At 44.4% G+C, this 15,251-nt stretch overlaps 1 protein-coding gene across 6 annotated transcripts in view; it reads right to left on the bottom strand.

Annotated features, from left to right (window-relative positions):
- LOC137599907 (endonuclease V-like) overlaps positions 1-15,251 on the bottom strand; it is a 32,469-nt gene that overhangs the window by 13,984 nt on the left and 3,234 nt on the right. For 5 of the 6 annotated variants that reach the window (XR_011036888.1, XR_011036890.1, XR_011036889.1 and 2 more), the window contains exons 3-8: positions 13,817-13,951; positions 12,420-12,459; positions 11,773-11,885; positions 8,727-8,795; positions 8,523-8,651; positions 1,285-1,354 (exon numbers count right to left, since the gene is read on the bottom strand). Coding sequence is in view for 3 of the 6 variants with exons in the window: in XM_068321145.1 (XP_068177246.1) it covers positions 1,286-1,354; positions 8,523-8,651; positions 8,727-8,795; positions 11,773-11,885; positions 12,420-12,459; positions 13,817-13,951 (555 nt within the window). In the remaining 3 variants the exon portion in view is untranslated. Of the gene's footprint in view, positions 1-1,284; positions 1,355-8,225; positions 8,652-8,726; positions 8,796-11,772; positions 11,886-12,419; positions 12,460-13,816; positions 13,952-15,251 lie in introns of those variants that run through there. The other variant, XM_068321144.1, reaches the window with a different exon arrangement.

Below are 15,251 nucleotides of genomic sequence, written 5' to 3' on the forward strand. Positions count from 1 at the left end.
TTTGTTAGCAATCAAACAAATGTTTTACAGAATGGCAGACACGAGTTTGAAAGAGAGATGGGCAGTGACGTTGTGAAGAGACATGCCCCTTTTGGACGGTTTAAAATGGATAAAAAAAGACGAGGGAGGGGCTCAACGTGGTCTAGAAGCCATACACTAGAAGGACTCGGGCCTGATAAAGCACCGTTTTTCTCTGATGTCAGAACAATCAGCGACAGCAGAAGTTAAATCCAGCTCCATCACTCAATTTTTCTCCTGATCTTCATCCGTTTCATCTTCTTGCCTTTCCTCTTCTCTCCAACACAGCCATTGATTTTTCCACCCATTGTTCTCTTCCTTCCCTTGCACTCGGTTTATTCCCTCATCTGTTCCGTTTGCTTCTTCTCCTCGCTGGCTGATCCACGCTTCATGTCCCCCCCCACGGGCTGAAAACCTCGGCTCACCGAGCCCTCACCCCTTCACCTATTCAGAACCCATTATGCTTTTTGGAGCTCAGAGAAACAGGTGAATTATGATGTCATCGCGATGATATACACATCCTGGATCACCAGATCCAGAATATCATTGTGTTCTAGATCAAGTCCCACTGGTGGTTCCGGTGGGATGATCCTGCAGGCGTAGGGAGAGAGTAAAGCTGGGTTGAGGCCCGGGGGAACCCTACACGGTCTCGCCTACTCAGCACAAAGCCCGTCTCCCTGTCTCCGTCTCTTTGTAGAGAGGCTGATCAAAGAGCAGCGCCGCATCAGGGGGCTTTGGTACGGATGAACACGGATATCCCATTACGGTTCCCATTGGGGCACGCTGGAGGATGTGAGAGCTCACACGCCGTCGCACGAGAGTTTGTAGTTGATTCGAACCAGTTACACCTTAGAAAACAGCTGGTTGTGGAGGTGGCATGGTGAGGGAGCATCTGAAGCCTCTTCTGCAGCTCTGATCAGTAAAGAGGATGAGGGTTGAGTCCAAATCTGTGACGCCGCTCCTTAGCGACAGGTGTTCCCCGCTCACCTCTGCCGCCACACCAGGCAGAGAATTCATCAAAAGCTCTCTGCAACCGGGTGGAGGCGTGAGTAGTCACCAGCAAGACGTCTTAATGCACACCGCCATCTAAACGAATCCCAACCACCAGCATCATCGCTGACCTCTGACCTCCATTTATTTCATCAGACATTAACTACCTGCTTCTCTTCTGTATTTTATAAGGAAGGAAATGAAAATAAACGTGTGTGTGTGTGTGTGTGTGTGCGTGTGTTGGGGGTCAGCCAGAGTGTGGAAACTCACACTTACCTCATTCTTTGATTTCTGTTCTTGCGGCTGGGAAGTGGATCCGCAGGAATTCTCTGGAGCGACAGTCAGCCTGTGAAAAAGAAGAGAGAGGGAGGATTAGAATGGAGGAAACCAGAGAGAGAGAGAGAGAGAGATTTTTGACATCGCATTAATTCACAAAAAAAATTACAAAATAATCATGTTGACAAAAAGCCAAGAGATTCGCGTAAAGATAATTTTCAATAGTACTGTGCGAAACATCTAACCTTTAAACATTTCTCAAACTAAAAAAAAACAGAAAAAATTCAGGAAAAAAAAACAGTTATCCGTTCTCAATCATTTTGTCTACAATCGTCTTTTACTTTTTCCCTAGTTTTTTCAGAGAGAGTGAGAAGCATGGGACGGGGATGAAGAGAGGTGAAGAGAGGTGTTGAACACGTTCCTTAATGTGCTCAGAAACTTGGATGTGAAAAAGGAAGTTACAAAGTGATTATCTTTGTTTGAAATGAGAATGAAGTGATTTCACAAAGAACAACACAAAATGCTGTTTGAGGCCAATAAACAAACAAACAAACAACTGAGAAGCAGAGTTTAAGGCTCAGCAAACATTTCTGCGCCTACTTCCTTGTGCTTGATGTGTGTTAACACACTGATGTTACCTCTCGTTCGTCACACACCGACTGTTCAGAAGCTCTGTTTGGTTCTGGTAAACAGGCAACGACCGTCAGGCAATGACCAATCAGAAAGAAGGATGTGAACAGAGCGCCGACCCACCCCCATCAGGACAAGTGACCTCACAATATCTGAGCTAGGAAGCAAGATTTAAATTCTGAACCGGTCGCGACTGGAGTGAATAATGACCCCCATGCCCCCGTCTCTTTCCTGGACAGGTCCACAGGTGAGCAGATGCGCCCCCCCCGGTGCCCTGCAGGGGCTCCAGGCCTGTTCAGACCACACACACATGCACGGGGTGGAGGTTCTCGTTTGGTTCATTGGCCTGGGGCAGGTATTTATCCTCCAGCCCCCCCAACCCCACAAAGCCCCTCAAGCCCTGCAGCCATGCCGATATAATTTAGCCCCTCTTCCTGTCTGGATCCCGCGCTGTGCTTTCATGTCTGTTTACTTTCCTTCATTACTCGACAGCGCATCCCTTTTATCACTCTAAATATTTTCCTCCTGATCGCCCCCTCCCTGACCCCCCATCCTCCAGACCTTCTGCTGATGTCCAGTGTCTGCAGTGACAGAATGTCAGGCAGCCATACATTAACATTTAGACAGCCTCGGGCGCCAGAGGACCAGTCCACTTCAAACCACAACACATCCCGGATCCTTCCACAAGCTAGCGGTTAGCGCCCCTAGAGTCCGGTTCCACATGATGCCTGTTAACTTCCTCCAACTAGACGTATGATCATTACAATTGGAGGCCGCAGCATGCAGGCTGGGGAGGCTTCCTGTGAGGAATACTCTAGTACTTTGTGTTACTGTCTGCCCCGTGTGTGAATGTGTGAGCCATGTACGTTTGTGTTACCGTAGATATGACAAAAATACACTCTGCAGGTATGTATGTGTGTGTGTGTGTGTGTGTGTGTGTGTGTGTGTTTGTGTGTGGTGGGGATGGGGGGTAGAGATAGATGAATTGATCAGATAAAGTGGATCAATGAAGTGAAGATGAAGAAAGTTGAGATTAGATAAAAATGAAAATGTGGAGACCTGTTGAAGTCACACACACACACACACACACACACACACACACACACACACACACACACACACACACACACACACACACACACACACACACACGTCCTGCTGTATGCTGACCAAATCCTTGAGTCTTCACTGAAGATATAAACACAAACATAAAACTAAAAACAACAACACGATACAGAAAAAAGCCCCGACTCATACACAAACATATTCCTCAGTAACGTTTACCTGTACCACACAACACACAAATACTCCTCCTGCTCCTCCTCCTCCGTTCCCTGCATCCTGGCTCCATCGTCAATCACTCACATTGAAAGTCCATCTATTTTTGCAATCTGGAGCGCAGCTGCAGCCGGTGTGTTTCGTTCTTCCTGATTGGATCGCGGTGCCACAGTTATCGTCTCTCAGCAGGGAATGCAAGACAGGTCGTTCTCAAGATACGAATATCCAACTTACCAACATTCGTGGATACGAACAACCCCCCATCTAGCAGCGTAAACATGAACACTCCATAAGTTCAGATTTCACAGGTCACGTTAACATGACTCAGTAAATTTCAGGCTAAGTGAATAGTTTGCTCTGATGTCACACTTCATGCAGTCTTTTCTTCTTTCCTGTTGGCGTCATCTGCAGCGTTTCCTCCTTTTCTCCACATCTCTGTGAACTTCTGAGCAGGAAACAAACCCACAATGTATTTATGTTCATGTAGTAACTAGGGCTGTCAGTTCTTAATTAGATTAATTAATTACGCTGAAAATTAACGTGCTATAAAAATTAAGGTAATTAATTGTGAGTGACAAGTCAATGCGCAAGCATTTTAAATTTGGCCCATTGAGGGACCCGTAGGCTGCAGTGACGTCACTTCCTACCTGCGCCACTAGTCAAAAGCAGAGTGGCCGATAAGAGAGATGGACGCGACACAGTAGAGCGAGGCAAGCCCACTGGGATCTTTGGGCGGAAAGTTTATTCATAAAAAGAACTAAGACTATCAACAAAAATGCAGTGATTTGTACCTTTTGTAAAAGAGAATTTTCATATCACCGAAGCAGCTCCAGCCTAACGTATCATTTAAATGCAAAACATGTCAAGGACACAGAGTTGAACGTTAGCTTACCCTTTTAAAGGAAATGCCTGTTTGCATCTTGCTATTTACCATATTTTCCGCACTATAAGGCGCATCTAAAAGCCTAAAATTTTCTCATAAACTCGTAGTGCGCCTTATAATCCGGTGTGTCTTATATATGGATTAATAGTCATATTAATATTGGTTAAAAACATGATCGCTGAAAAAAAGCCGGCAGTCTGGCTAAGACTGGCAAAGTGATCAAGTGATCAGGTTTCCTTGATGAGGCTCAGAATGGCTCATTAACATAACAATAGGGACCATTCAAAGGTAGTCAGGAAGTCATGAACGCAATCATGACTGCCTGAGCAGCGCAGCTCTACCCAGTGGACGGATTGCGCAACTACAGCCGCTGCAGTTTATCACATAAATTTTATTTATTTTTTATTGTGTGCGCCTTATAATCCGGTGCGCCTTATATATTAAATAACTTTTAAACACAAACAAATTATTGAGGGTGTGCCTTATAGTCCAGTGCGCCTTATAGTGCGGAAATTCTGTAGTTGCCTTATTGAGAGGCATGTTATACTTTTCATTTCGAATTGCTGTACTGAGTCAGCTTTAGTATTAATTTTGATTGAGAGTCTGCTTATGTGCCTTTTTGAGACTCCGCCTTATTTTATTTCTGAATTTTATTTAGTTTATTTAATTGTATTTGTATTGCATTTTTGAGAAATGCACCTGGCCCAATTGGTTTGCTGATGTGCTTGGCCTTTTTTCTTTTGAATTTCATTTATAAAGCACACTTAACCAATAAAACTGTGGATTTCAAATCTTCTCTTCTTGTTGTATTCTATTGATTAGTCATGCACTACATTTTGTAATGTCCTAGAATTCAAATTCTTTATTTGGGGGCCTTTAGCTGGTATGAGATTAAAATGTGATTAATTAATTATTTAAAAATCCTGTAATTAATTACATTAATTTTTGTGATTGCATGACAGCACTAGTAGGAACCGATGTTGGCCGAGCCAGGTTTCTGCCTGGAAGCATTAACTGATGATAACGCTGAACTCTGAATGTTTTGCTGTTTAATGTTAACTGTTAGTGGAGTTAACTGAGAAACTTGATGAAATAAAACAGGCTCATCAAACACAAAGGGGCGTGTCTGACTTCTGATGACCAGGAAGTGACATCAGTGCGCCATTCACATTAGTGTAGTAGAAAACCATTATTATGGGTTGTTTTATGTCCTGTAATTGTTTCGGTCAGTCTATGGGAATAGAACTTTAGTATTTAGAGCAGAAATGACTTTTAAATGACTAAAAATGGTAATTACAGAATGAACTTTAACAAATAACGACTTAGAAACAATTCAGCTTACGAAACAGCCTCGAGAAACCAGTTGTGTTTGTAGGTTGAAGACCACCTGTACTCTTATATGGTACAGTGGGGTGGTTGGGGGGGTGTTTTTAGCAGGAGAGTGCAGGGTCACGGTTTAGATGCTTCCAGTGAGTTCAAGCCAAAGTCTCCCAGACTTCCAGGAAAGATCGAGCCGGAAAAGCGTTGATAGACAGGACAAAGACTCCAGTCTGATGCGAGGCGACACTACAGTGGCGTAAAGCTAACAACTGTAAAGGGGTGAGGGAAAGTAATCAGTGACTTCCTCTCGGAGCATAGCACTCAGACAGGGAGGAGAGGCCTGGAAATAGTTTATTAGTGTATGACTCAGGCGGCTCCTCGGAGGCCCATTACCAGCGCATGTTTTCCCATCAGCATGTGAAGGGGGAGGGAGAAGAGGGGACTGGGGAGTAATGGCTTTCAGCCTGAAGATAACGACCGACGGCGTGCACAACCTCCGGCAAAACGCAGCGTCAGCCCTGTCTCTGGAGCTCATCGCTCATTCGGATGGTCATGCGTCGGGCCAATGAGAAGGCACCACCTCTTGAATGGCCGGTCAGGTGGAGCTAGGTCGCTAGAGCTAGCTAGCTGCTAAGATACTAGATTAACAGGCCGTGGAACTCCATTACCATCACTTCTTTTGATTGTTGTACCAGTCAACAGACAGGATGTATGTTTGTCAGGGAAGTCAGTCAGAGTCAGGTTTCAGCTTTAAACCCACTGCAGAAGAAGAGCAGCACAATAGAGAAGAGGGTGCAGAAGAAGAGGAGGCGCAGAAGAAGAAACAAGGACCATGATTTCAAATGAAATTGATTCATATTTTGAACCGCCGCATAACTGCAGCTCAGAAACATCTCCCTGATAAACGCATCTTCATTGAGCTGCTAAAAAGTGTCCATCATCTTCATGCCACGTTAACATTCAAATGACATCCAGAAAAACCAACAAGTCTGTGTGAGCCGTCCTCTAATGGAGGGTTTTACTGAGAGTCTTTGATAAAATCATCCGCTCCCTTTCAGCCCAACAGAAAGTAAATTATTCATGAAGACAACTGCTGGTGTTGTATGTGTCCAGCTTCCACCCTGCCTGCAGACATGTTTGCATGTTTTAACGCTGCGTTCTATGTTCTCAAGCTGCAGAATCAGCGTTACCCCGTTGACAGATCCGTGCAGGAGAAGGGCGTCACGCCTTGATGAATCACCAGTGAGGTGCAGGTTCCCTCAATAGATCTAAACTCCCAAAATATTCCCTGTTCTCTGGTTTCCCAGCAGCACAGCGCCCTCTGCTCGCCCTAATCGGGTGTCAGGCGTCTCCTCACTTTCTTCTTCTCACTGGTTTTCTACAGCTTGAACCGCAGGACCCAGGAGGAGTGTGTGGATTTAATGGCGTGAGGGAACGCTGCTGAATTAGTTGGGAGGCTGTGGTTCACCAGATTCTGCTGCAGCTCTCTCACACACACGAGTCTTCACTGCAGAATCCTAACATGATGTCATCTTTTCCTTTCATCTGTCTCGATCTGAAGGAAGGAGTGGAAGGAGGGGTTTTTCAGTCCTGATCTAAGCAGAGAAGGTTTTATTAGACGGTGTAGAGAGGGTTGGAGGAGACGATTCATTGGAATGATGAACCACCAGAGGCTGAAGCAGGAAGGAAAGCAATATTTTTGATTGTCTTTTTAATTTTTGACCTTTTGTGACACCCTCTATCGATCCAAAACAAAATTAACACCTTCTGTAAAATAAGATTTTCGATTCAATTTTTTAAAAAACATCTTCACGGCAGAATCTGCAGACATGGATCTCTAGAAACACTTTAGAGTTTGATATACATTTAGATTTTTTTAACCCTCTTAAGTCACAGACGTGTGGAATGTCATGCAGCTCGTGCTCAAACTTCACAAACAAAAAGACAGAGGCCTCGGAGATCTGAGGGACCCGCAGAGGAAGTCATGACGTTAACGCGGCGTTCCAGGCTGGACATGACACCCGCCAGGGTTGGATCTGTGAGGTTTGTTATCTGTGATGCCAGCAATAAAGAGACTTGAAAATGTCTGTATGTGGGACAGAGATGCCCCTGGTTGAGTGGAGACATAAGAGTGTCCCCCGTTCTCCCTCATGTCCACATCTCCTCCCCCTCTACCTAAATACTTCACACTTTGATGAAATGCATTGACACTGGTGGTGTGTTAGCATGTGTGTGAATGTATGTTTTTGTGCAGCGGAAGTAAAAGAACAGGTAACAGAAGAAGCACAGCGCCTCCCAGAGGCAGAAAGAGGAACAACCTGAAGTACGAGGAGGGATGCGTTCAGGCCCAGGCAGGTTTTTGGTTTTACTCCTACCCTAAAATGAGTTGCGATGCTCTTATCGGAAATGTTGAAATTATTTTTTAACATGTCACACAAGCCTGGTCAGAAAACACAGATGCTGTTTAAGATCAGAAAGGAGATGCTAAAACATTTGAGATATTTCATATTCTCATTTTGAGCAAAAAAATATCCTCATTCAAACGGCTGTCGTGTTGAAACTCAAATATTAAACCAAACTGCTGAGTCACTGCAGAGGGAATATAATCCATAAAAGTGATTTACAGAGACACAAAGATGCTGCCTGAGAACAATTAAAGCTCTCAACAAAAGCCAGCAAGCAGAGCTAACTCAATCAAACCACGATCCAAATTATTAGCAGCAGCCTCACAAAGTTAATAAACGGATAAAGCTATCAGTGTCCTAAGTTAGGGATCAATATCAGACGACTGTCAGAACACATGAAGAAGAAATGGTGGATGGACGGAAAATGAAGACAACTGTTTATTAGAAACTATACATCAAAAAACAGAACGCATATCAGAGTTTAGTTAATAACCAGAAACTGCTCTGAGCAGATCAACGAAGAGTTGACTTGATTTGTTCTTATTGGCTACAGGTATTGATCCGGCTCTGAGAGTTGATACCTGATCAATATCGATATAATATTAGAGTAAGTGAGGCTTGACCGACCCTTTCATTTAGCTTCTAAACAACAACATACAGTAGATGCACCTTTTCAGCATGAATTTTGAGTGAAGTTGGCCCGTTGGCGTGTTGGGGTGTACCTGTCTGATGGGCTCCGGGACCCGGTAGCGGCAGCAGGAGTGTGTGAGGCGCGCAGCCGTGTCCACGCTGATCTTGTGGCCGACGGACACGTAGACGGGCTTGGAGCTGGAGTCGGAGCTCCGGAGCGCCTGAACACAAAGACATCGGCGTTCAGCTTGACTCAAACTTGGTCAGGTCAACGTTTCCGGGTCTGTCCTGCCTACCTTTCCCAACACCTTCCCCGAGGCAGCAGTGAGCGGGAAGCTGTCGCCTCCTTTCTGCAGAGCAGCAATCTGTGGAGGAGATGCCAAAATAAGAGGTGATAGATGTGGAGTGGAGCAGCTGGACCAACATCAACTTTTAAAAACTCCAAATGAGAATAAATGTCAATGCTCCGAAGAATTCTGATCTGACATCCTCTGCTTTGGAGTGGGTAGGGCTGTGATAAGGAGTTTGGAGGTGATGCTCCAGGGACTCAGACAAGGACTGGGGTTCATGGGAACATCTGATGTTTCTCTGACTAAGCTTGTTAGCATTTCCCTCTCGAGCAAAATGCCTGAACCTTCCCAATAAAAAGCAGTGATGGGTCCAAGGACATTTTTTCAAAGAGAAACTGAAAGTTTTGGGCTCCGAGTCGAAGAGTCAGACGTGGTGATGCTGACTGCAGGTGACAAGTATGCTGTGGGTTCCAGGCCTGAGCGATGAAGGAGACTTAGCCTCTGTGATGAATGAGTTGTCTTTTCTACTATGAGTGATTACAGCAAACAACCAGCGGGGAGACGGGAGGGGATGCACAGGGCTTCCAATCCCTGCTGGGAGGAGGCCAAGAGTGTGTGTGTGTGTGTGTGTGTGTGTGTGTGTGTGTGTGTGTGTGTGTGTGTGTGTGTGCGTGCGTGTGTGTGTGCCTGAAATGGCAGAAGTCACAAAAACAGAGCCAGTCATCAATAACACACTAGTTCGAGTGAGAGGGAGAGACGGAGGGGGATAAAGAGAGGAGGAAGCAAAAGAGAAATAAAAGGGATGGAGTAATTCAGAGGAAGTAGAAAAAGCAGGGATGGAGATATAAGAGGCACAGAGGAAGAGAACAATCCAGACTTCTCCTCTTCTCTTCTAAATTTTCTTCAGGGCCAAGCAAAGATGGAAATTTATCTAGGCAGGAAGAAAAAGGTTGAGGGTTTATCTGACTGCAGTGCAGAAACCATTTTAAGAAGAATTTGTTAAGAAAGAATCAGAATTGATTTTAACTATGTCAGAGCTGTGAATGATTTAGACACTTTTACGAACCTGGTGTGTCAAAAGTGTCTTATGTTCCGTGTTGAGTGAAGAGCTTGTGTTCAGTCAGTGTTTGGTTTAATTCACGTATATTTTGCTTATGTTCCTACAGTTCATATAATGTGGTTTTGAAGTGTGAGTTCCCATTTGCGTGAATCTTTCTTGGATGTGTCAACGTGACTATCTTGTAATATTGACTAGTAATATTGACTATGAATAAACATGATTTTAAAGATCAAAAATCTCTTCCCTTCTCCTCTCTTCTCTTATTTTCTTCTCTTTTTCTCTTCTGTCCATATTTCCATCTTGCTTCCTGCTGCTGCGGTCGTGTTTACATCCATTAACGATCATTCGTTTCTGGTTTCATTTTCTTCCGCTGGATGAACTCAAACTGCAGCTTCCTTTTCTCTCTTCATTTACAGGGTCACTCTGTCACGGAATTTCTTTTGTTAATGCCGGATTCATTTGAAAATTTAGTCACTAAATAAAAGCAACTCTGGGAGCAGAAGAGTTCAAGTTGGTGTTTACAGAATAACGACTTGATGGCGGTGAAGCTTCCGTTGCTGGCAGCATGCATTTAAATCAGATATAGTTTAGCACCAATAAAAACCTGATGCCATACAGGCTGTCTTTAAACCATGTGACTGCTTGACTAGCCAATTGAATGTTCATACATCTGAATAACAGGACAGAAGCCACCAGTCTGTGTTTAAACTGCAAGGAATGGAGAGAATAAACATGAACCCTGTCCTCTAACATATTCAGACACGCGGTTTCTAAGTCAATGAAGTGGGATTAAGGCTAAACTATTTTTTAAAAATGAAAGTATGTCCCGTTTTCAGTCTTTTAGACTTGTAGTTAAAACTCAAGTGTTTCTGGAAGCCATCCTGTCATGCAATGGAGTCTTGGAGCACATCAGTCCATGCCAATGGGCTCGTATATCCAGTAACGGCTAACCTGATTTTTTAACATCTAATTTTCTGATGTTTGGTCAGGAGCCTATTATGTCTTGTGTTTCACGGATTACTTCACAGCTAATTTCCCACCGAGCTTTCAAACGCCAGCGCCACTGTTGACGCCAGGCTTTTGCAATTTTGTGCGTGCCTGTCGACAAATTAGATGGAGCCCATGAGAGCGGTAATTACATCAGTACAAACGGGAGGGGAGTTCTAAACTTTCATGCACGGTAACCGATTCAAGCCTAAAAGCTTTGGCCCAAAGATGCGGTGTGGGCGCGCAAAGCTGATTGTACCCGATACTCAAAATGAACCGTCCAATGCGCTCGAGTTCTGGCCTTCAGACAGAATCATGAGCGTCTCTGTGGACAAACTACGTTCTGTGTAAACAAGGAGATCAGGTTCCTCCACACCGAGGAGACAATCCGACATTTGCCAACGCTAAAGCCACAAGCGCTGAACACCTGGGACAGATGAGGCGAATTAGCATAATAACAATCATAAAGCCTTGATGTTATCACCGTGTTCTCCCCCAGACTCTAGGAAGTCTGCTGTTATCTTTTCCCAAAAAAACAAGAGTCAGTTCATCCATCCTCTCCTTTAGACTCTGCCTCGTTCCTCAGTGGATTTATATTTCATTTGTTTTCCTTCTGTCCTCAGCAGGTCACCGAGGCTGCAGATGGGAACACGCCAGCATTAGCACATTAATTACACTTGGTTTGTGCCGTCCCACAGGTAAACTGTAACCAAAGTTATTTGTTGATCTGTATTCAAAAAGTCACATTAGAATGAGCGACACAAGGAGGCCTAGGGTGGAAATTAAAGTCACACTGTCAAAACAACACACACGCGCACGCACAAACGCACGCACGCGCGCGCATGTACACCAAGAACTGCAAATATGATTTTGGTACACACATCCCCAACCAAGAGGAGGTTCTATCCTCGGCATCATCCCCCCTCTGACACTTCCTCACTTTTTCCCACTATGCAGTGCAAACAGGAAACAAAGTCATTTGGTGGAGGAGCGCCTTGCTCTCACCTGTGTCTGGTGTTCTTCACCTTTGTGCACACCTTGGACCTGCAGCAGGTTCTTGGCCACACCCACACAGGGCAGCCCGGACAGCACTCCGAGATGACAGGCGAGGCCGAACTCTATGAATAGGGATGCAGTTAAAGACGCAGAGACAGGGCAGCACAAACACCCTGGTTCTGACACAAATGGATCCGTCAAACTGCAGACATGCCGACAGGCAGAACCAACGGCTGAGAATTATTCTGTTAATGATAGTCTTCTTGTAAGTCGTTACAGCACGGCAATAGAATACACTCATTAGACTGAATACCCTCATACACACACTGGCTTGTGTTGTCTTTTCATCCTTCAAGACTAAATTAATCACGAGCTGCTGAGAAGTAGCAAACATTACCGTCCGGAATATTTCCAACACTGCATCACATCTGGCAGCAATGTGTCAACAGATTCCACCGGTACCACTAATGGAACATGTTTAGGTCATTTAAGAAGAGTTATCCACTAGATGTAAGAGCAAAATGGAACACAGCCCTGTTCGTGTTATTCATTCCACTTTTGGCTTTCTCAAAATGAAATTTAAAAATGACTTGAAAAGAGATTTAAAAATCTCTCATGATTTTTGATGAGTGCGTCATGAAGTAAAGGAAACAAACCTCTGTGGTGAAAGAGTCCATTCCCATCCACAAACACCACCTGTGGAGAGGGATGCAACACCGACATGATGAAAAGGAACATTACTAGTAACAGACCAGACCAGTACATTCTGAAGTACTGTGATGACAGTGTTAATTTCTCTCTTAAATAACCTCAATGACCCTGGACTGCACCAAAAGAGGGTAAATAAGGTGGTTGAATGGAGTAATAACAACACTCTCATCATAAACACAAATAAGACAGAAGAGATTGTTTTTGGCGCACCACCAGAAAAAAACTCCCTATTACTATTCATAGTGAACAGATCAATCAGGTGTGTTCATACACATGCCTAGGAGTAGTGATAGAAAGATCAGAGCGAATCAGTGATAAGAAAACAAAGCAAAGAATCTATTTCCTTTGCCGTTTAAGATCTTTTGGTACCAGTAAAAAGATTCTTCTTTTGTTTGTCATTTCTGTTATTATGAGTGTTCTTCAGTACTGTAGCACCACCTGGGATGGATGTCTGTCTGTAGCACTAAAGTCACAGATGTCACAACAACTAAACATTTGTTCAAAAATGTTGGAAAGGGACTTCAGGAACTGTATACTTCCACGTATGCGAACAGCATGCTGAGGCTGGCAAAAAACATCCCCTCAAACACCAGTCATGTTTTATAGACTGAATACAGGCTATTGCACTCTGGAAGGAGATATGAGGTACCACCGTTCAAGAAGGTTAGAATAAAGAAGTCCTTCTTCCATCAATCGACTTTAATGCTCAAACAGGAGCTAACCAGGAAAAAGGCTGAGTGGTGGACAAGTGCTCTCGACTACATGTTTCCATGTATGTAAATATTTTGTGTTTCAATTGGATAAGACAGGATTAAGTGATGTGATTCGATACAATTTGACAAGAAATGATACAGCATGACACAATAAGATGATACGATACAATGATAAGATACGAAACGATAGAACTTTATACCTCCCAAGGGATATTTTGTGCCGTGCGCAAACACACAGTTCCCAATATACAGTACATTAAAGTACAGAACAATATCACATCATAATCGATCTTTGGTAATTATGATATGAAATAATACTGCATGATCCAGATGGGGTTTAAATTATTATTCATAGGCGTTCAGCTGTCCTCCCTACAGAAGTTTAATGGATTGAAACGACTGCCTGCGACCTTCTGTGGTGAACTCGGCGGTCTCGGTCTACAGCTGAAGGTGGAGTGTTGCAATGCCAGTGAGGCATTCTGGGGATGAGAGGTTTAGACTGTGACACTGACTGACTGATCATAACGACTCCAGCTCTGCTCCCTGGGCAGCGCCTGCTGGTCGTCATCAGTCGTCTCCTTCAGGACATTCGCCATTCTGATCATGAAAGCGGGGAAGCAGTGGCTGACCTGTGGCAGAAGTTCAGGCTGGCTCCTCTCCAGCCGCTGCAGAGCATCCAGGAGGAAGGGGGTTTCTCTGAAAGCCAGGAAGCCAGCTATGTAGGGCGCCGTTAGCGCCACCATCTGACTGTCCTCATACAGCACCTGGGAGAGGGAGCGGCAAAGCAAAGCATTGACTGAGTGGTGTGTTATGGCGCTTCTTAACGGTATCATCTGTTCATGCTTATTCTTCTGTGAATGGACCATTAAAATTGTGCATATTATGTCTCCATATCCAGACACAGCACACTAATCCCTGCTGCTGTACTGACTGTTTGCCAGTAAAGGGCGACACAACTCGTGCAATACTTCAGGTGTGATTTGAGGATGTTGTGACACAGTGACGTGATTTGAGGATGTTGTGACACAGTGACGTGCAGGTGCGGCATGGCATGGCCTCACCTGCCATCAAGAGAAAAAAAATGAAAGACATAAATTAAATAGTTATATTTATCCAGTGCTGAGTATTATAAAGTTATTTTCTATTTAACATCACTAATTTTAGGTTATTTTTATTCAAAATCGCTGTATTTTCACATTTACCACTGAAATACTGAGAAGAGACATGCGGTGAGGTACCAGCCAGCCGAGCATCACCATGGATTGTACAATGGCTCGGCTAGCTCTGCTGGTATGCTAGTGAGACCGTAATGCTATCTCTCTATATTCAGTCAGTCAGTCATCTTCAGATTACCACCGCTATATCCGCCGCAGCGGGTCACGGGGAGCCGGAGCCTATCTTGGCGGCACAGGGCGTGAGGCTATATGTCGCTATTAAAATGTTAAAATGTTTGCTCTATGAAATAAATTTCCATAATTTCGATAGTGTATATAATGTAGTGGGTTTTTTGTCAACAACTGCATACTAGTGATGTGACGCTGGGGATTGAAGCTCCGAAGCGTGTGCCGAACAGGAGAGGGGTGTTCCCGCGAAGCGCAAATCGAGGCTTGCTTCATCGATGAGAGGTGCTGTAAATGATGACGTCCGAAGCCTCGCCGGCAGCAAGGCATCGGACGTGTCTTCCGTATCGATGCTCCATTCACGGGAACGCCCCGCTACGAGGCCGATACCTCGTGACTGATTCGGCAAGCGACACTCGCTCCAACACCGATATAAAGCAATCACACTCCATTCAGAATGTGGTTGTTTGGTGGAGAGTTGTGGTTAGATAGTGTGGAGACATTTAGGACATTAGATAGTGTTAGATGTATTCTGGAGCGAGGTATAGATAGTGTGGAGAGAGTCAGTTTAGGAGATTCAGGAAATGGAACCTGCCACAGTGGAGAAAATGTTGTTTCTAAGTACAAACCAATGATGTCACAAAGCATAATCACTGGCTACACCTCAATGTTACAGAAACACAATCATTCTCAACCCCAACCACCCTCCCCTCACTGTATTCAA

Source organism: Antennarius striatus, chromosome 8 (genome assembly GCF_040054535.1).
Source record: "Antennarius striatus isolate MH-2024 chromosome 8, ASM4005453v1, whole genome shotgun sequence".
NCBI classification, from domain to species: Eukaryota; Metazoa; Chordata; class Actinopteri; order Lophiiformes; family Antennariidae; genus Antennarius; species Antennarius striatus.